A 20,584-nucleotide genomic window follows, 5' to 3' on the forward strand; every position below is an offset into this window, starting at 1 on the left:
GGCGATAGCCTTGAGATGGCCTTAGGGGTTGGTGAGGCTTTAAGCACCATGATTTCATTTCCATTTCATTTCATTTCGTTTGTTTTTGTTGTGTGTCAGTAACTGCTGGGGGTAGCCAGGCTGGAAGGACTGGGTGAGACCCATGTGTTGCAGTGACCATCCGTTGGGTCAGTAGAGCAGTGGACTGAATGGAAGTGCTGTCTGAGTAACTAACGTGCTTCACATGGGAGTTTATTTTATTTTGGAAGGTTTGCATTATCAGTTTCCTAATCAATGCAAAGAATCAGTTTCTTTGTTGAAAGAATTACTGTATGTGGCATGAATTGCAAGCAGGTTTTTTTTGTGTTTTTTTTTTTTTACATGATGAGTGTCACACTCACTTCTCATGTCACGTTGTGACATGGCACAGACTATGTGAGTGACATGGCAGACTGTGTAAATGAATGTGACATGAATTATAAATATGTCATGTGACATGATCATGCAGTGCGCTGTGGGACAAGCCCTCACATTTCTCTGGGTTGCACCACGGTGCATGCAACAGGGGACCGGGATGGAGGGAAAGTTGGAGGGAGGTGGGTGGGGGGGATGGGCCGGGACCTCATCATGCAAGACCGTCCACCGCACCAATCCTCCCCGCTTCCTCTCGATGTCCGTTTAATGGAGGAATGGAGGCAGGGGAGCATGAAGGATAATCCCCCTTGACCTTCTCCTTCCCCATGGCGGCCGAAATTCCGGGGCCCACCACCAGCACCCCAGCACCCCCCACCCCCGTTTCCTCCACCCCCTGTTTTGCATGCGTCAATATGCACAGGGCCCGGGGCTCCAGGGGGATCTGGTTTTGGATTCACTCCATCGCCTCCTTATTCTGCAGAAATCTGTCACGTGCAGATGAAAAATGTCGGCTTTATGATGTGCCCTGAAGCAGCAACGGTTGAGGGAGTTTCGGGGGATGAGGGGGCGGGGGGTGGGACGGGGGGGGGGGGGGGGGGGGGGAACTTGGCGTGATGTAAGGATTCAGGATCATGGGGTGTGGGTGGGTGGCTGCTGGGGGATCTGGTCAGGTGGTGGTGGGGAGGAGAAAATTAAGAGTGAGTGTACATACATGTGTGTGTATGTGCGTGCATGCAGTCAGCGACATGGAATGGAGCATTTGTGTGGATGAGCTGTGAGTGCTCAGCAGGCCTTTGGGCACTCCGGCATTTTTCTCCTCCTGCTGTCTGGCGTGCATTTTATTGCATTTGTTTCTCTCCTGCCAAGCGGAGGCATTAATCCAGTGACGGAATGCAAAAAATGGAACAAGTCCCTTCAGTAGGCTGTTCTGAATATGTGCTTGTTAGGAAAGACAAGATGTGCTGTTTTGTTTTGTCTCACAATTGTGCTGCTTTTTTTTTCTTAATTGTTATTTTGTGTTTTTGGTTTTTGTATGTATGTGTGAGCTTTGTATGTGTGTGTGTGTGCGCGTGTGTGTGCGTGTGTGCATGTGTGTGTGTGTGTGTGTGAGAGAGAGAGAGAGAGAAAGAGAGAGAGGGATAGGAAGAGCATGTGTGTTTGCTCACACCATACAGCACATCTCACCCCCCTCACTCCTATACTTTCTATTTAGTTATGCTAGTGATTTTTTTTCCCATTCTCCGTGTCTATATCTTTTTTTTTTGTCCCTTTCTTTCATTCTCTCTCTCTCTCTCTCTCTCTCTCTCTCTCTCTCTCTCTCTCTCTCTCTCTCTCTCTCTCTCTCCTTCTCCTCCCCCTCCCTCTCTTTCCCTCTCTCTGTGTCCATACGCACCCCCCTCCCCCTCCAACTCTCCCTCTTTGTGCCGTGTGTCCAGTTGGTGTCTGTTTCTCACTTTTTGTGATGCTGGTGCAGACAAGTGGAATAGAAGTGATGTAAGACAGGAACACAGCAATGACAGAGTGGTGAGAAGAGCAGTGCGTGAAATATGGCTTCAGTGTGATGGACCGATCAGGAATGAATGGGGCATGGGGGTTATTCTGCGATAACACGGAACCTGCAGATTCATTCATAGTTCTGTATATGTATTTGTGGTTGTGTGCTGTTCATAGTTCTGTGTGAATGTTTGCACATAAGCTCTCACACAGTGGCAAATTTACATGAGAAGTTTATTTTGCCAGTCGTTTTCTTAGGCTTTGCAACTGTGTAGAGGACACGATGAAGGACTCTCAGTTACCCTGATAATGCAGTTGAACCTTGTGTGTAAAGTGCCCTTTATACAGGGGAATCCTGGATTATGATTCCTTTTTGGGAACCCTCTGTGTGTGTGTGTGTGTGTGTGTGTGTGTGTGTGTGTGTGTATGAACCCTCAGTAATACCGGGAATCATCTGTGAAAACCTGCAGTGCAGGGGAACACTGATTGTAGATGAACCTCTTTTGAAGAGGAACCCTTTTTTTTAGGGAATCTGTAGTGATTAAACTTAAGGGAACCTTCTCAGATCAACCCTCTATGTATAATGCCCCAAATATGGGAGAAAACCAAGGAATCCTCTGATTAACTCTTTGGTGGGAATCCTAATATATGCTGATGAACTCTCAATATAGGGAAACCTGTAGGGAATCTTCTGTGAAGAACTATCAATGAAGGGTAACCCAGTTTACAGATGAATCCTTCAGGGAGAAACCCTCCATGTGTGGGAACCCTGTGTGAAGATGAACCTTGCGTATTGTGGAACTCAGTGAGTTGTCCATGAAGAGAAATCTCTGTTTAGGAGAGCCCTGTTTAAGGTATCCCCAGTGGTGAACCTTTTGTGTAGGGGAACCCAATATATGGATGACAACTGTCGGCAAGTGTGAACCCTGTATTATGTGCTCATATAATAAACCCAGTGTGTAGGAGGACATTCTGTGTAGGGGAAGCCTTTGCACAAAGGTACCCTCCCTGTAGGGGAATACTTCCTTTTGTTCACGGGAACCCTCATTGTAGGGGAACCCTCAGTGTGTGTGGGGTGGTGGTGGTGGTCTCATTTGTGAAGAACCTGTATACAAGGTAACCCTGCACATTGGGGAATCCTCTGTCTTAGAGTAGGAGAACCTGTGTGTTGGGTGGGGGTGTATGTGTGTGTGTGTGTATGTGTGTGTGTGTGTGTGTGTGTGAAGGGGTGCAGGGGGTGGGGAGGGTGGGAGGCTGATGGGGACTATTCATAGACTGGAAGCCTGTGTAAATGGGGAAGCCTCTGTGGGATCCTTGTGTGTAGCAGGACTTCTCGTCCCGTGACCACTCCTCCATTGCTCTCGCTCAGCTGCTTCCACATTCAGCTTGGAGAGGTCAGGCATCAGGGCATGGACAGTGCCTGTAAGCAGCTGAGCGAATGAGCTTTTTGGTGAAACAAAATGGGAACATCTAAAGAGGAAAGGAGAGCTTTAATGTAAAGGAGCTGTGGGGTGTGAGGAGGACTTCGTGAGGTGGAGTGAGGCGAGTTTTGGTTGTGGGTGTGATGTGCTGCAGTTGTTGAGGTGCGGAGAGGTGGGAGGTAGAGAATGGAGGGGGTGGGGGAGAGTTAGGGTTGAAGGGAGATGGATGGTAGTAGTGGCTTGTGTGGTGGAGGAAGCCAGTCATGGGAGGTGGGGGGTGGGGTTTGAGTAAGGTGTGAGGGTGGAGCCATTGGCACCACTGCCCACTGCCTGCAGTTTCTGTGAGTGGCCAGCAGGCTTGCTGCCCCTCCCCCTCATTAGTTTGGTTCCATTCAGGATCCTACACACATGGAGGCATGCACTGATGGAGGTATGCACTAATGCACACATGCTCTCTCTCTCTCCCCTCTCTCTCTCTCTCACACACACACACACACACACACACACACACACACACACTCACACTCACACACCTGCACCATTCCTCTATCCTGTTCCCTATCCTTTTAGTTTTACAGACCTGGTCTCACCTTCCTGGTGACACAGAATTATCTTCCCTTGTACCCCTTCATTGACTGTCCTTTTCACACAACATGCACCCATGCACACACACACACACACACACACACACACACACACAGATCCACTACACATCCATGATGAGTCTGTGGTACATACACGCAGTTGTGTGCCTCACTACAGGTACAGCAAAGAAATCATGTCAACGCTTCAAATCATACTCTCATGTCATCACAGACCACCACATGCATTCTGCTGTCATCAGTAGCTGAAGTTCTGTAGGAGGAAACTTGTGATGCATTAACGAATGTCCTCCTCTTCCTTCCCCCTCTATAACACCCTTACTCACCCCCCCCACCCCCCCTTTTTTTTAATAGATAATTTAACTTTTCTTTAAACATGTGAAATTAGCTTACAATGAATAGAGGAGAAGATGAGGGTGGATATTTTGCCTGTATGAATAACGGATGGATAAACGTGTGACAGAAAGAAGGCAAGAAAGGGAAGGAAGGGTGGAAAGAAGAAGAAAGCAGTTGATGGGGCGGAAAGGGATGTGGGCGAAATGAAGTGGAGTTTGCTGTGACAGGCTGGGTGTTTACATGGCCAGGGTCCACACACTCCTCCCCTCCCTCCCTGTACCCGTTCTCCCTGTGCACGAAGCACAGCCGGACAGGAAATGAGGGGGAGAAGAGAGATAGAAGTTGGGACCAGTTTAAAAATTTTTATTTTTATTTTTAATTAGAATTAAAAAAAAAAAAATCTCCTTCCAATCCTGGTGTCAGGAGTTTCCTCACTTGCTTGCAACCAAGCCCTCCCTCCACACCCACACGGTGTCAGTGTCCTGCACTCCCTCCCTCCCTTCCCACTCGTTAATAGAGTGGAACCTCTTCCCTGTTTGGGAAAAAAAAACAAAAAAAAAAAAAACCCCACAAATAAAACAACAACAATAACAACAAAAGCAGCAGAGGTTTGTTGGGACTTCATAGTGTATGCCCACATTATGGAGCTGTTTCTCAGTTGCAGTCTCCTTCAAGTTTAACTCTTGTCTGTTACTTGCTTCCCTTTCCCATCTCTGTTGCAGTCTCCACCCATCTCTGTATGTTGCAGTGCCCTCCTTTTGAACCCCTCCTCACCCACAGTTTTTTTTTTTCTTCTTCCTAGAGTCTTTCTATTTATAAACATGAATGTGTTTGTGATGAAGTGGTCTTGTTGTGAATAGAGGAGATGATGAGGATGGATATTTTGCTGTATAAATAATGGATGGATAAATTTACGTGATGGAAAGAAGGGAAGAAAAGAAAGGAAGAGTGGGAAGAAGAAGAAGAAAAACCAGCATGGTAGAGGGGCGGAAAGCGACATGGGCGCAGTGGAGTGGAGTTTGCATTGGCAGGCTGGGTGTTTCTTGGCCAACGTCCACACCCAGCCTCCCTCCCTGTGCCCTTTCTCCCTGTGCATAAAGCAGGGCCAGACAGGAAATGAGGGGGAGAGGAGAGATAAAAGTTCGGACCTTTTTTCCTTTTCTTTTTCTTTTGACCCCCCCCCCCACCCCCCCTCAACCCCCACTCTGGTGCCATGACCCTTGCGCTTGAAAACCAAGTTCTCATATTCCTTCCCCCCACATACAGACATAGCCAGCCCCCTCCCTCCCCAACTTCCCCTGCCTCCTCCCCCCCCCCCCGCCCCCCACATTCCTGCCTCCACACCACTTACCCACAGACACATCTCCCACACCCACACCCACATCAGCACTCAGTCCTTCCCTCTTCCTCAAAGAATGGAATATTCCATGGTTTGCCAAAACAAATGAAAAACACAAAACAACAACAAAAAACAACAGAAAACAAAACCCCCACCAGTATGGTGTTTAGGGTTTGTCATGTTTCTCCACAGTCTGGAGTGTTTTTTTCTGTGCCTGTTGCTGTATCCTACTTTAACTCTGTTTCTTGCTTTTCCCGTCTCTGTTGCAGTCTCCTCCTGTCTCTGTATGTTGCACTGCAGTCTCAACCTATTTAGAATTTCTTCTGTCTCTTGCTGTCTGCTTCCATCTCCTCTCTGTTACACGACCAACATTGACTTGTCGATGATTCTGTCGTGGTTGATGCATGCTGGGTATTTTCGTGTCTCCATAACCCACCGAACACTGACATGGGTTACAGGATTGTTAACGTGCGTATTTGATTTTCTGCTTGCGTATACACATGGAGGGGGATCAGGCACTAGCATGTCTGCACATCTGTTGACGTGGGAGATCAGAAAAATCTCCACCCTTTACCCACCAGGTGGCGTTACCAAGATTCGAACCCGGGACCCTCAGATTGAAAGTCCAGTGCTTATAACCACTCGGCTATTGCGCCCGTCTCTGTTGCTAGCTCCTCTCATCTCTGCACTGTGTCACTTGTTGCCCCACCCATACTGCACTTAGCATGGGTGCATGTATCAATGTTGTTCATATTTTTTCATTTTTCCTCTTTCTTTTTTTTTTTATATGTATATATATTTTTTTTTACGTTTATGTCTTATTGTGAACTGTTTGTGTTCCCTTCACTTCACACTCTTTCTCTCTTTCTTCCATTCTTTCCCCCCTCATTTCTGTGTTTGTTTCCTCTGTGTGTGTGTGTGTGTGTTGTGTTGCATTGTGTTGTGTTGTGTCATGTTGTGTTTCCCCTTGATTTCCTCTTGATTGAGGGTGTTGCGGAGGCTGTTGGCCATGAAGAGATCCCAAATTGCATGTCCACCTCGATAGCACCAAAAGGTGAGCCAGCATGGCTCTAATCTGTTTAGGGATGGAGGCGCCCAAGGCGTGCAGGCTGGGAGGGAAGAGATGGTGGGGGGGAGGGGGAAAGAGGTCAAGCAGCTGAGGAAATTGGGGTCACACGGAGGCTGAGGGGCTTGTTTTTGGTGCCACTCCACCCCACCCCACCTGACCTAGCCCCCCCCCAGCTCCTTCAACTCTCTCGACTCCCTGACTGGTCTTTGTTAAGCCTGATGTCGCCTCTAATGGAGTGCTTGCAGCAGTCTTCTCATCACATGTCCAACTTCTAACTGTGTGTGTGTGGGTGTGTGTGTGCGTTTCTGTGTGTTTGTGTGCGCATATGTGCAGGTTTTGTGTGTGTGTGGGTGTGGGCGTGCGTACAGAATGCAGCTCAGAAAAGGATGGTGAACGAAGGTCATCAACGGATGATAACCTGTGTGTGTGTGTGTGTGTGTGAGAGAGAGAGAGAAACAATAGGTTCGGGAAATATGTTTCCTTTTTTTTTTTTTGTAATCTTTTAAAGAAGTCTGAGAACATTGACTCTTTGGGCAGAAACATACAGGCATTTTCCCCTGTCTTTTTCATGCCCTAATTCTTCTTCTTTTTCTTCCTCTTATCATCATCATTATCATCATCACCATCACCATCATTAATATTAATATTGATATTTTTATCTTAAATTGTTGCTGTGTGTTCTCTTTTACTACCAGAGATGCTGAATCCTGAGCATGTTATAATAGGACTTCTTTTGTGGTTTCAGCCAGAGGGATCAGAGACTGCAGACTCAGAATATGTGAGTAGATTCTTTTGTGTCATTTCTACCTCTTCCCCTTCTCCTGCTTCATCCTCCTCCTGCTGTGCCTCTTTCTCATCCTGCTCCTCACCCTCCTCTTTCTCCCTCCCCCCACCCCCTTCCCATTCTCCTCCACCTCCTCCTCCTCCCCATTTTCCAATTCTACTCCTCCTTCTACACCTCTTCCTTCTCTCCTACCCTTCTCTGTTTACTCCTCCTTGTCCTATTCCTCATGTTGTTCTGTTGTTGTTGTTGTTGTCAGTTTTGTTCTCATGGACATTGTCATTATTTTCATGGGTATTTCGTTGTCAGGGTGGGTTCAGTATTGAAGTGAAAGTGTTGAATGTTTACCTACCCCAGGTTAGCAGTGATGTGTTTTGGAAGTGATGCAAATGATGGTGTTTGTATACATCCATGGTTGTCTTGGCAATATTACATATGATAAGAGGTTTTGTCCCTGAATGGGTACCACTTCACTTTTTTTGTTCTGCTTTGTGCTCCTTGGTTGTGACCCTGCTGCTTCATCACACTGGGCGTTGTTTGTGTTTGGGTACTTCTGTTCCCTTCCAGTCTCTCTTTCCTTACCTCTTTGTCTTTCCTAATCAGTCTCTCTCCTGATCTTTGCCTGTCTGTCTGTCTGAGTTTATCTCTTCTCTCTCACTCTGTTTTTACCTTGTTCTTCCCTCATTCATGCATCATTTCATCTGCGTCATCTTGCCTCGGTTTGTTTATCTGCAGCAGAAATATATAGTTGACCTGGCCATGAAAAGTTTACTTCCCATTACCATTTAAAAAAAAAATTTTTTTTTTTCATCTTCAATGATTTATTCATCTCGTGCTTTTATTTTTCTTTAATTTATGATGTGCTTGACATGCATTTATGTATGTACACATGAAAGTAGATTTTCTTCTGATTTCAAGACAGTATTTTCCCCTTCCATAGCTTGTGAAAGAAGAAGGACCTGTCAAACATGCATTTTTTTCAGAACAATCATTCATCCATTTATTCGTTCATATTTCTTTCCATCTCTGCCTATCCACCAAACAACATTCATAGGCTTACATTGGTTCTCTCATATATTGCCCTCTCCAGTTCCTAATATCGGCTTTTCTCTCCCTCCCACTCTTTCCCACTTTCCGTCCAGTTCTGTTCATGTGGGCGGGATACAATGGGTTGATGAAGTTAACTCAAATTGATGAACTGTTGAATTGAAAATGTGTGCACAGTGCATGTCAATGACAGCAAGCTGACCGTTTTGCTTGGTGACAGGAAGCGTGTGTTTGTGTTGCAGACAAATGGGGAAGGAGAGTGGGAGTATGAAGACATCATTTTGGACCGGGTAAGTGTTAGCTGGTTTTTTTATATTTGTGTATGTGTTTTTGGTGGACACAGTATCAGCAAGTGTTATTGTTGTTTCTTGGACGTTGCACAATATGATGTTGAAGTGCCCCCCTTGCCAAACCCCCCACCCCCTGCCAACCCTACCTCACTCCCCAGATCCATCAGTCTGTATCCCCTCCAGTCATCCAGCCACATGATCCTCCCCTCCCCTCCCCCTTCCCTTCCCTTCCCTTCCCTCCCGCCCCCTCCCTCCCTTGCCTTCCTCCACTCCTTCCCTCACTCATGGTGTCAGTCTGTTCCTTATACTAGGCCAGGCTTTCAACCCTTTTGCATTTTTGGTTTGTTTGGGGTTTTTTTTGGTGGTTTTTTTGTTGGTTTTTGTGTGTGTGTGTGTGTGTGTCTTACTGATCTTCAGGGCTGAAAGATAAAAGGAGAGAGTGGTCATGGCTTTGATCGTCTTGCCAGTCTGATTGGGTTAACAGCACCGTGCTGTGTGACACCGTGCTGTTAATGGATTTACAACCTGTATGCTTCATGTCATACAGCTGTTAACACTGGTTGGTTTTACAACCAGTATTCTGTGTGACAGTCCTGCAGAGTTAACATACCAGACTGAAGGGACTGCAGAACCAGTCCTGTAGAGTTCACATACCAGACTGACAGGACATCAGAATCAATCTTGCAGAGTTAACATACCAGACTGACAAGACAGAAGAACCAGTCCTGCAGAGTTAACATACCAGACTGAAGGGACAGAACCAGGCCTGTAGAGTTAACATACCAGACTTTAGGGACAGCAGAACCAGTCCTGTAGAGTTAACATACCAGACTGACAGGACAGCAGAACCAGTCCTGTAGAGTTAACATACCAGACTGACAGGACAGAACCAGTCCTGTAGAGTCAACATGCCAGACTGACAGGACAGAAGAACCAGTCCTGTAGAGTTAACATACCAGACTGAAGGGACAGAAGAACCAGTCCTGTAGAGTTAACATACCAGACTGAAGGGACAGAAGAACCAGTCCTGTAGAGTTAACATACCAGACTGAAGGGACAGCAGAACCAGTCCTGCAGAGTTAACATACAGACTGAAGGGACAGCAGAACCAGTCCTGCAGAGTAACATACCAGACTGAAGGACAGCAGAACCAGTCCTGCAGAGTTAACATACCAGACTGAAGGGACAGCAGAACCAGTCCTGTAGAGTTAACATACCAGACTGAAGGGACAGAAGAACCAGTCCTGCAGAGTTAACATACCAGACTGAAGGGACAGCAGAACCAGTCCTGCAGAGTTAACATACCAGACTGAAGGGACAGCAGAACCAGTCCTGCAGAGTTAACATACCAGACTGAAGGGACAGAACCAGTCCTGCAGAGTTAACATACCAGACTGAAGGGACAGAACCAGTCCTGTAGAGTTAACATACCAGACTGACAAGACAGAAGAACCAGTCCTGTAGAGTTAACATACCAGACTGAAGGGACAGCAGAACCAGTCCTGCAGAGTTAACATACCAGACTGACAAGACAAAAGAACCAGTCCTGCAGAATTAACATATGATACCAGACTGAAGGGACGGCAGAACCAGTCCTGCAGAGTTCACATACCAGACTGACAGGACAGAACCAGTCTTGCAGAGTTAACAAACCAGACTGACGGGACAGAAGAACCAGTCCTGTAGAGTTAACATACCAGGCTGAAGGGACAGAACCAGTCCTGCAGAGTTCACATACCAGACTGACAGGACAGAACCAGTCTTGCAGAGTTAACAAACCAGACTGACGGGACAGAAGAACCAGTCCTGTAGAGTTCACATACCAGACTGAAGGGACAGCAGAACCAGTCCTGCAGAGTTAACATACCAGACTGAAGGGACAAGAGAACCAGTCCTGCAGAGTTCACATACCAGACTGACAGGACAGAACCAGTCCTGTAGAGTTAACAAACCAGACTGACGGGACAGAAGAACCAGTCCTGTAGAGTTCACATACCAGACTGACAGGACAGAACCAGTCTTGCAGAGTTAACATACCAGACTGAAGGGACAGAACCAGTCCTGTAGAGTTAACATACCAGGCTGAAGGGACAGAACCAGTCCTGCAGAGTTAACATACCAGACTGACGGGACAGAACCAGTCCTGTAGAGTTAACATACCAGACTGACAGGACAGAACCTGTTCTGTAGAGTTAACATACCAGACTGACAGGACAGAACCACTTCTGCAGAGTTAACATACCAGACTGAAGGGACAGAACCACTTCTGCAGAGTTAACATACCAGACTGACAGGACAGAACCACTTCTGCAGAGTTAACATACCAGACTGACAGGACAGAACCAGTCCTGTAGAGTTAACATACCAGACTGAAGGGACAGCAGAACCAGTCCTGCAGAGTTAACATACCAGACTGAAGGGACAGAACCAGTCCTGTAGAGTTAACATACCAGACTTTAGGGACAGCAGAACCAGTCCTGTAGAGTTAACTTGCCAGACTGAAGGGACAGAAGAACCAGTCCTGCAGAGTTAACATATCAGACTGAAGGGACAGAACCAGTCCTGCAGAGTTAACATACCAGACTGAAGGGACAGAACCAGTCCTGTAGAGTTAACATACCAGACTGAAGGGACAGAACCAGTCCTGCAGAGTTAACATACCAGACTGACAGGACAGAACCAGTCCTGCAGAGTTAACATACCAGACTGACAGGGACAGAACCAGTTCTGCAGAGTCAACATACCAGACTGACAAGACAGAAGAACCAGTCCTGTAGAGTTAACATACCAGACTGACAGGACAGAACCAGTCCTGCAGAGTTAACATACCAGACTGACAGGACAGAACCAGTCCTGCAGAGTTAACATACCAGACTGACAGGACAGAACCAGTTCTGCAGAGTTCAGCAAACTGACTAACAGCAGAGCTCTGTTGTTGTGTGACCAACATCTGGTGCTGATATTATTATTATTATTATTATTATTATTATGTCATTTATTTATGTATTTATAAGTTATTCATTTGATTTTTTTTAAGGTTTACTCATTTGATTTATCAGTTCATTTATTTGATTACTTATCGATTTATTTACTTTTGAATCTTTAAAAAAAAAAAAAAAAAATTTTACATCAAGGCCACACTAAGTGTGTTGGGTAACGCTGCTGGTCAGGCATCTGCTTAGTAGATGTGGTGTAGCATGTGTATATATATAGATAGATAGATAGATAGATAGATATGGATTTGTCTGAACGAAGTGACGCATCCTTGAGTAATTGAACTGAACTGAACTCTAGTCTGAACGCTGAGGGGTAGTTGCAGTATGTCTTCTGCCTGTCGTTCATGTTGTTGAGGTGGGGGTGGCCTGTGCCTGTTTGCAGGGGAACGCTGGCCTGGGGTTCAGCATTGCAGGAGGACAGGACAACCCTCACATCGGCGATGACCCCAGCATCTTCATCACCAAGATCATCCCTGGGGGGGCTGCCGCTGACGATGGGCGCCTCAAGTAAGGAAACACCTCATGTTTGTCTGTCTGCATGTCTGTCTGTGCTGTTTGTGACTGATGGTGATGTCTGTTCCTGTTTGTGGTCTGTGTCAGTGACAAAGACATTTAGTGTCTGTCTCATCACGATATTTAGTGTCTGCCGTCCCCCACCCTGGCCCTCTCTCTCACTTTGATATTTAGTGTCTGTCCCTCTCTTGTCTGTGATAAACATTTAGTGTCTGTTCCTCTCTGTCTTTGATAAACATTTAGTGTCTGTCCCTCTCTGTCTGTGATATTTAGTGTCTGTCTCATTACGATATTTAGTGTCTGCCCCCCACCCCCACGCCCCCTGCGACTCCCCACCCCCCGCACACCCCTGCCCCTCTTTCTCGCTTTGATACTTAGTGTCTGTCCCTCTCTGTCTGTGATAAACATTTAGTGTCTGTCCCTCTCTGTCTGTGATATTTAGTGTCTTTCCCTCTCTCTGATATTTTGTGTTTTTCCCTCTCGGTGATATCTAGTGTCTATCCCGCTCTGTCTGTGATAAACATTTAGTGTCTGTCCCTTTGTGATATTTAGTGTCTGTCCTTCTCGGTGGTCGATGTGATAGATATTTAGTGCCTGTCCTTCCCTGAGCTGTGTGTCTGTGACAGACATTTGATACCTATCCCTTACCGAACTGTATGTCTGTGATAGAAATTTAGTATCAGTCCCTCCTTGAGCTGTGTGTCTGTGACAGACATTTGATACCTATCCCTTGCCGAACTGTATGTCTGTGATAGAAATTTAGTATCAGTCCCTCCTTGAGCTGTGTGTCTGTGACAGACATTTGATACCTATCCCTTACCGAACTGTATGTCTGTGATAGAAATTTAGTATCAGTCCCTCTCTGAGCTGTGTGTCTGTGACAGACATTTGATACCTATCCCTTACCGAACTGTATGTCTGTGATAGAAATTTAGTATCAGTCCCTCTCTGAGCTGTGTGTCTGTGACAGACATTTGATACCTATCCCTTGCTGATCTGTATGTCTGTGATAGAAATTTAGTATCAGTCCCTCCCTGAGCTGTGTGTCTGTGACAGACATTTGATACCTATCCCTTGCCGAACTGTATGTCTGTGATGGAAATTTAGTATCTCTCCCTCCCTGAGCTGTGTGTCTGTGACAGACATTTGATACCTATCCCTTGCCGAACTGTATGTCTGTGATAGAAATTTAGTATCAGTCCCTCCCTGAGCTGTGTGTCTGTGACAGACATTTGATACCTATCCCTTACCGAACTGTATGTCTGTGATAGAAATTTAGTATCAGTCCCTCCCTGAGCTCTTTAGTCCTCCAGTAATAGTTACTGCCGTCCTCCACGTTACAGATAAAGTTGCACAGGGTCTTGTAAACTATGAACTGACAGCAGCTTCTTGCCATGGTGGTAGTAATTCCGGTGATGTGAAGCCCATTACCCTTACCTTACACAGTGTGTAGCTGTTTATTGATCCCTGGCTTTTATGTCCGGTCTAGACACCTTGATTAGGGGGGACTGTTCCTCGGACTGGCCCCTCCTCCTCCTCCTCCTCCTCCCCACCCCCTCCCTTCCTCCTCCCCAGCTTGTTTTGATTGAGGGTTGTGTAAGGGGCTGTCGCAAGATAAGGGGGACAGGTTCTGTCCAGCCTGTCAGTGGAGCGATGGGTCGCTTTTTCCTGATTTCTGGGACTTTTCGGGATTGTTGTTCTCCTTGAAGCGTGTGTGTGTGTGTGTGTGTGTGTGTGTGTGTGTGTGTGTGTGTGTGTGTGTGTGTGTGTGTGTGTGTGTGTGTGTGTGTGTGTGTGTGTGTGTGTGTGTGTGTGTGTGTGTGTGCGTGTGTGTGTGTGTGTGTGTTCTCCCCATGCCAGTGTGAAAGGGGGTCTGTTGAAAAGACTGGTGCTGTGTTCTGGTGTTACAGCACTGGGGTGAACTTGTTTTTGTTGAACATTGCACGCCAAGTTGAAATACTGGATTTGTTTTTGTTGAACATTGCAAGCCAAGTTGAAATACAGGATTTGTTTTTGTTGAACATTACACGCCAAGTTGAAATACTGGATTTGTTTTTGTTGAACCTTGCATGCCAAGTTGAAATACTGGATTTGTTTTTGTTGAACATTGCAAGCCAAGTTGAAATACAGGATTTGTATTTGTTGAACATTACACGCCAAGTTGAAATACTGGATTTGTTTTTGTTGAATATTGCACGCCAAGTTGAAATACAGGATTTGTTTTTGTTGAACCTTGCATGCCAAGTTGAAATACTGGATTTGTATTTGTTGAACATTGCACGCCAAGTTGAAATACTGGATTTGTTTTTGTTGAACATTGCATGCCAAGTTGAAATACTGGATTTGTTTTTGTTGAATATTGCACGCCAAGTTGAAATACAGGATTTGTTTTTGTTGAACGTTGCACGCCAAGTTGAAAAACTGGATTTGTTTTTGTTGAACATTGCATGCCAAGTTGAAAAACTGGATTTGAAAAACTGGATTTGTTTTTGTTGAACGTTGCATGCCAAGTTGAGAAACTGGATTTGTTTTTGTTGAACATTGCATACCAAGTTGAAATACTGGATTTGTTTTTGTTGAACATTGCATGCCAAGTTGAAATACTGGATTTGTTTTTGTTGAACATTGCGCGCCAAATTCAAATACTAAATTTGTTTTCATTGAATGTTACATTTGAATTTGAAACACTTAATTTGTTTGTGTTGAAACTTGAACATAACGTTTTAGGTTTTTTCTTCATCTGCGTTCACCCGTATGCACACAAGTGGGCTTTTACGTGTATGACCGTTTTTACCCCGCCATGTAGACAGCCATACTCCATTTTCGGGGGTGTGCATACTGGGTATGTTCTCGTTTCCATAACCCACCGAACGCTGACATGGATTACAGGATCTTTAACGTGCGTATTTGATCTTCTGCTTGCATATACACACAAAGGGGGTTCAGGCATTAGCAGGTCTGCACATATGTTGACCTGGGAGATCGTAAAAATCTCCACCTTTTACCCACCAGGCGCCGTCACCGTGATTCGAACCCGGGACCCTCAGATTGACAGTCCAACGCTTTAACCACTCGGCTATTGCGCCCGTCAACATTTTAGGTTGAAACAGATTTGTTTAAGCAGAACATTTCAGCGAAGTTTATTGTTGGTGACTGTACTGATGATGGGGGTGGTGGTGGGGGAGTGGATGAGCGAGGGCAGGCAGGTCAGAACTAATTCAGGCTATGATCACCGAGCCCATTGTTTGCCTGTGGGTCAGCTGTCACCCCCAAAGTTGGTCCATAAGTTGTGGCATCACTTCTTGACTAAATGACAGCGTTTGTCCATTTGGAGGAGGGAGAGAGAGAAAGAGAGAGAAACGGAGATGTCATGTTCCATTGAATGCTCTGCTGTGTGTGTGTCACATGTATTGACTGAGAACAGAAAGGATACGTTCCACCCTACATCATTCATCACACAGATACTGAGATCAGAAAGGATACGTTCCACCCTACATCATTCATCACACAGATACTGAGATCAGAAAGGATACGTTCCACCCTACATCATTCATCAGACAGATACGGACCAAGAACAGAAAGGATACGTTCCACCCTACATCATTCATCAGACAGATACTGAGATCAGAAAGGATACGTTCCATCCTACATCATTCATCAGACAGATACGGACCAAGAACAGAAAGGATACGTTCCACCCTACATCATTCATCAGACAGATACTGAGATCAGAAAGGATACGTTCCACCCTACATCATTCATCAGACAGATACTGAGATCAGAAAGGATACGTTCCACCCTACATCATTCATCAGACAGATACGGACCAAGAACAGAAAGGATACGTTCCACCCTACATCATTCATCAGACAGATACTGAGATCAGAAAGGATACGTTCCATCCTACATCATTCATCAGACAGATACGGACCAAGAACAGAAAGGATACGTTCCATCCTACATCATTCACTCAACAGATACTGACTGAGAACAGAAAGGATACATTCTACCCTACATCATTCATCAGATACGGACCGAGAACAGAAAGGATACGTTCCATCTTACATCATTCACTCAACAGATACTGACTGAGATAAGAAAGGATACGTTTCATCTTACATCATTCACTCAACAGATACTGACTGAGATAAGAAAGGATACGTTCCATCTTACATCATTCACTCAACAGATACTGACTGAGATAAGAAAGGATAAGTTCCACCCTACGTCATTCCCTCAAACAGATACTGAGAACAGAAAGGATACGTTCTAGCCCCACTTCTACCCTACATCATTCACACAGACAGATACTGAGAACAGAAAGGATACGTTCCACCCTTCATAATTCCCTCAAACAGATACTGATTGAGAACAGAAAGGATCCGTTCCACCCTACATCATTCCCTCAGATACTGATTGAGAACAGAAAGGATACATTCCACACTACATTATTCACTCAAACAGATACTGAGAACAGAAAGGATACGTTCCACCCTTCATAATTCCCTCAAACAGATACTGATTGAGAACAGAAAGGATCTGTTCCACCCTACATCATTCCCTCAGATACTGATTGAGAACAGAAAGGATACATTCCACACTACATTATTCACTGAAACGGATACTGAGAACAGAAAGGATACGTTCCACCCTTCATAATTCCCTCAAACAGATACTGATTGAGAACAGAAAGGATCCGTTCCACCCTACATCATTCCCTCAGATACTGATTGAGAACAGAAAAGATACATTCCACACTACATTATTCACTCAAACGGATACTGAGAACAGAAAGGATCTGTTCCACCCTTCATAATTCCCTCAAACAGATACTGATTGAGAACAGAAAGGATCTGTTCCACCCTACATCATTCCCTCAGATACTGATTGAGAACAGAAAGGATACATTCCACACTACATCATTCACTCAAACGGATACTGAGAACAGAAAGGATACGTTCCACCCTTCATAATTCCCTCAAACAGATACTGATTGAGAACAGAAAGGATCCGTTCCGCCCTACATCATTCCCTCAGATACTGATTGAGAACAGAAAGGATACATTCCACACTACATTATTCACTCAATCGGATACTGAGAACAGAAAGGATACGTTCCACCCTTCATAATTCCCTCAAACAGATACTGATTGAGAACAGAAAGGATCTGTTCCACCCTACATCATTCCCTCAGATACTGACTGAGAACAGAAAGGATACATTCCACACTACATTATTCACTCAAACAGATACTGAGAACAGAAAGGATATGTTCCACCCTTCATAATTCCCTCAAACAGATACTGATTGAGAACAGAAAGGATCCGTTCCACCCTACATCATTCCCTCAGATACTGATTGAGAACAGAAAGGATACATTCCACACTACATTATTCACTCAAACGGATACTGAGAACAGAAAGGATACATTCAACCCTTCATAATTCCCTCAAACAGATACTGATTGAGAACAGAAAGGATCTGTTCCACCCTACATCATTCCCTCAGATACTGACTGAGAACAGAAAGGATACATTCCACACTACATCATTCACTCAAACGGATACTGAGAACAGAAAAGATACATTCCACACTACATCATTCACTCAAACAGATACTGATTGAGAACAGAAAGGATACATTGTTCACTCAAACAGATACTGATTGAGAACAGAAAGGATACGTTCCATCCTACATCATTCCCTCAGATACTGATTGAGAACAGAAAGGATATGTTCTAGCCCCACTTCCACCCAACATCATTCAGACAGATACTGAGAACAGAAAGGATAATTTCCACCCTACATCATTCCCTCAGACAGATACTGAGAACAGAAAGGATAAGTTCCACCCTACATCATTCCCTCAAACAGATATGCAGAACCTCTGGACCTGTGGCAAGGCTGCCACACAAAAAAACCCAAAAACCAAAAACCAAAAAACCAACCCAAGAAGGGAATAAAACTGATATCAAACCAGGTTAACGGTGTGCAGCCAGTGGGGGAAGTTGAGAGCAGGCCTGACCCCATCTCCCCCCTACCCACCTTCACCCTACCCTTGCCCCAGTAGCCAATGGGCCATTTCAGGGTACAGAGCAATGGTGGGTTTCAAACAAAACAGCCCTCTGCCTGGCTTCCCATCCACTCCCATTGTGTGTTTATGATGCTTTTATTTTTTCCTCTCCCTTTGCATTTTGTTCTTGAAAGCAGTGTGTGTCGTGTGTGTGTCGTGTGTGTGTGTGTGTGTTAATGTTTGCTGGCTGGAAATCGAACAGGATCAGTTGTGCTTTGTATGCAGCTATAGATTGACCAGTTTTTTTTTCCCCCTCTTTTGAATGATGATTTAAGAGGAAAAGAAGAAACACACACACACAAACAGGGAGGGGGTTTGGGAGTGTGGGAGGGGGGTTAAAAGCAGAATGATGACCCGGAGGAGTGTGGTGGAAGGAATATGATGAAGCGGAGGAGTGTGGTGGAAGGAATATGATGAAGCACGGCCCCCATGTTTGTGCGACACATCTGTTCCCAGTGGCTGAACACATCACTGATATCTCTCCAAATATTTACATTGCTTTTTCTGGAGGGCAGTTGCAGCATTCTTGCTACATGTTCCACACCTTTCCGTCCAAGTTAATTCGGTACTTGCACAAATCTATGAATAACCTTTGTGTTTGAGCTTACTACAAATAAAATAATAATGGTGATGACTCAAGATGATGACCCAGAAGTTGAAAATAAACACTCAAAATTGCTTTAAAATACCAGTATAATTTTCTCTTTGATAAACATCCCAAAGGCTATAAGCGCACAAAACCAGTAGTTTTCAGAGGCCACTCGTTTATTTTGGTTCATCATTTTTATGTGAAAGTGCATACATGTGTGTTAACATTTGTGTACATGTGTATGGCATGTTGAATTATATTTTGTGTGACTGAATACTTTAAATCTTTATGAGGAAGCCAGTAAATGATGGACTGCTCAAGTGGTATTGCCTGAGTCATTAACATGTGAAGATGACGGGGACATTTAAATTTTAATGGATTGTGAAGGACACAAACAAATGAGGAATATGAGAATAACTGAGGGTATTTGAACAAGAGAGGGGCAGTGTGAGGACCATGACAAAATGTAATGGTAACTGGATTATTAACTATTTCCACAATCAGTCCTGTTGGTAACTTGATTATTAACTATTTCCACAATCAGTCCTGTTGGTAACTTGATTATTAACTATTTCCACAATCAGTCCTCTTCGCCATAACAAAACATGCGCTTGCGCACGCACGCACACACACACACGTGCACACACACGCTTGCACGCATGCATGCGTCCATCTAAGAATTTTGTAGCCACTTGAGGCCTGGCCAGCGTGTTGGGTTTGTGTGCAGGTCAAGCATCTGTTCTTTTTTTCTTTTTTCTTTTTTTTTTTTAACTTTTATTTTGCTTTTGCTTTTTTTTTTCCAGCAGATATGGTGTAGCATTTTATATCTGGATCAGTCCACACTCTTTGATGCCTCCTTGAAACTGAACTGAACTGGCCAGCGGTTGTGACTGCGGATGTTTTGATTGGTGGTTGATGGATTATAACTGATCTGAGAACTGTCACACAGTGTGTGTGTGTGGAGAGATCCTGGCCAGAGAGTCGTGGTGGACACACGTGTGTGTGTGTGTGTGTGTGTGTGTGTGTGTGCTTGCTTGCTTGCTTGCTTGCTTGCTTGCGCACATGTGTGTGTGTGTGTGTGTGTTTGAGAGAGAGAAAGAATGTTTGTGATTGAGTGTGTGTGTGTGTGTTTCGGAGAGAGAGGAAGAGAGAGAGAGTGAGTGTGTGTGTGTGTGTGTTTGTGAGAGTGTGTGTGTGTGTGTTTCAGAGAGAGAGAGGAAGAGAGAGAGAGAGAGTGTGTGTGTGTGTGTGTGTTTGAGTGAGTTGAGTGTGATGTGTTTATTTGTGTGTATTTATGTATGAGTGTGTATGTTTTTGAGAGAGAGAGAGTGTGCGTGCGTGTGTATTTATGCGTGAGTGTGTGTGTTTTTGAGAGAGAGAGAGAGAGAGAGTGTGTGTGAAGGGTGGAGTGGTCCAGGGTGGGTGGGAGCCAGTGGAGAGGAAGGGAAGGGGAGGGGGATAATCAGGCTTATTATCCTGGAGGCTCAGGGAGATTAATTATTCATAAAGGGCTGTGAGTGGTTCCTGGACATTACAGAATTTATTGTCTCTGTCTGTCTGTCTGTCCATCACCCCAGTGTCTGTGTGTGTGTGTGTGTGTGTGTGTGTGTGCTTGCGCACGTGTGTGTGTGTGTGTGTGTTT

General features: G+C 45.0%; 1 protein-coding gene across 1 annotated transcript in view; it reads left to right on the top strand.

The window, feature by feature from the left end:
* The window catches only part of LOC143289239 (disks large homolog 1-like), a 155,081-nt gene that overhangs the window by 54,579 nt on the left and 79,918 nt on the right, over positions 1-20,584 (top strand). The window contains exons 5-7 of the mRNA XM_076598217.1: positions 7,400-7,432; positions 8,725-8,772; positions 12,151-12,275. Coding sequence (XP_076454332.1) covers positions 7,400-7,432; positions 8,725-8,772; positions 12,151-12,275 — 206 coding nt within the window. The remainder of the gene's footprint in view (positions 1-7,399; positions 7,433-8,724; positions 8,773-12,150; positions 12,276-20,584) is intronic.

The sequence above is a fragment of the Babylonia areolata genome, chromosome 13 (genome assembly GCF_041734735.1).
Source record: "Babylonia areolata isolate BAREFJ2019XMU chromosome 13, ASM4173473v1, whole genome shotgun sequence".
Lineage (NCBI taxonomy): Eukaryota > Metazoa > Mollusca > Gastropoda > Neogastropoda > Buccinidae > Babylonia > Babylonia areolata.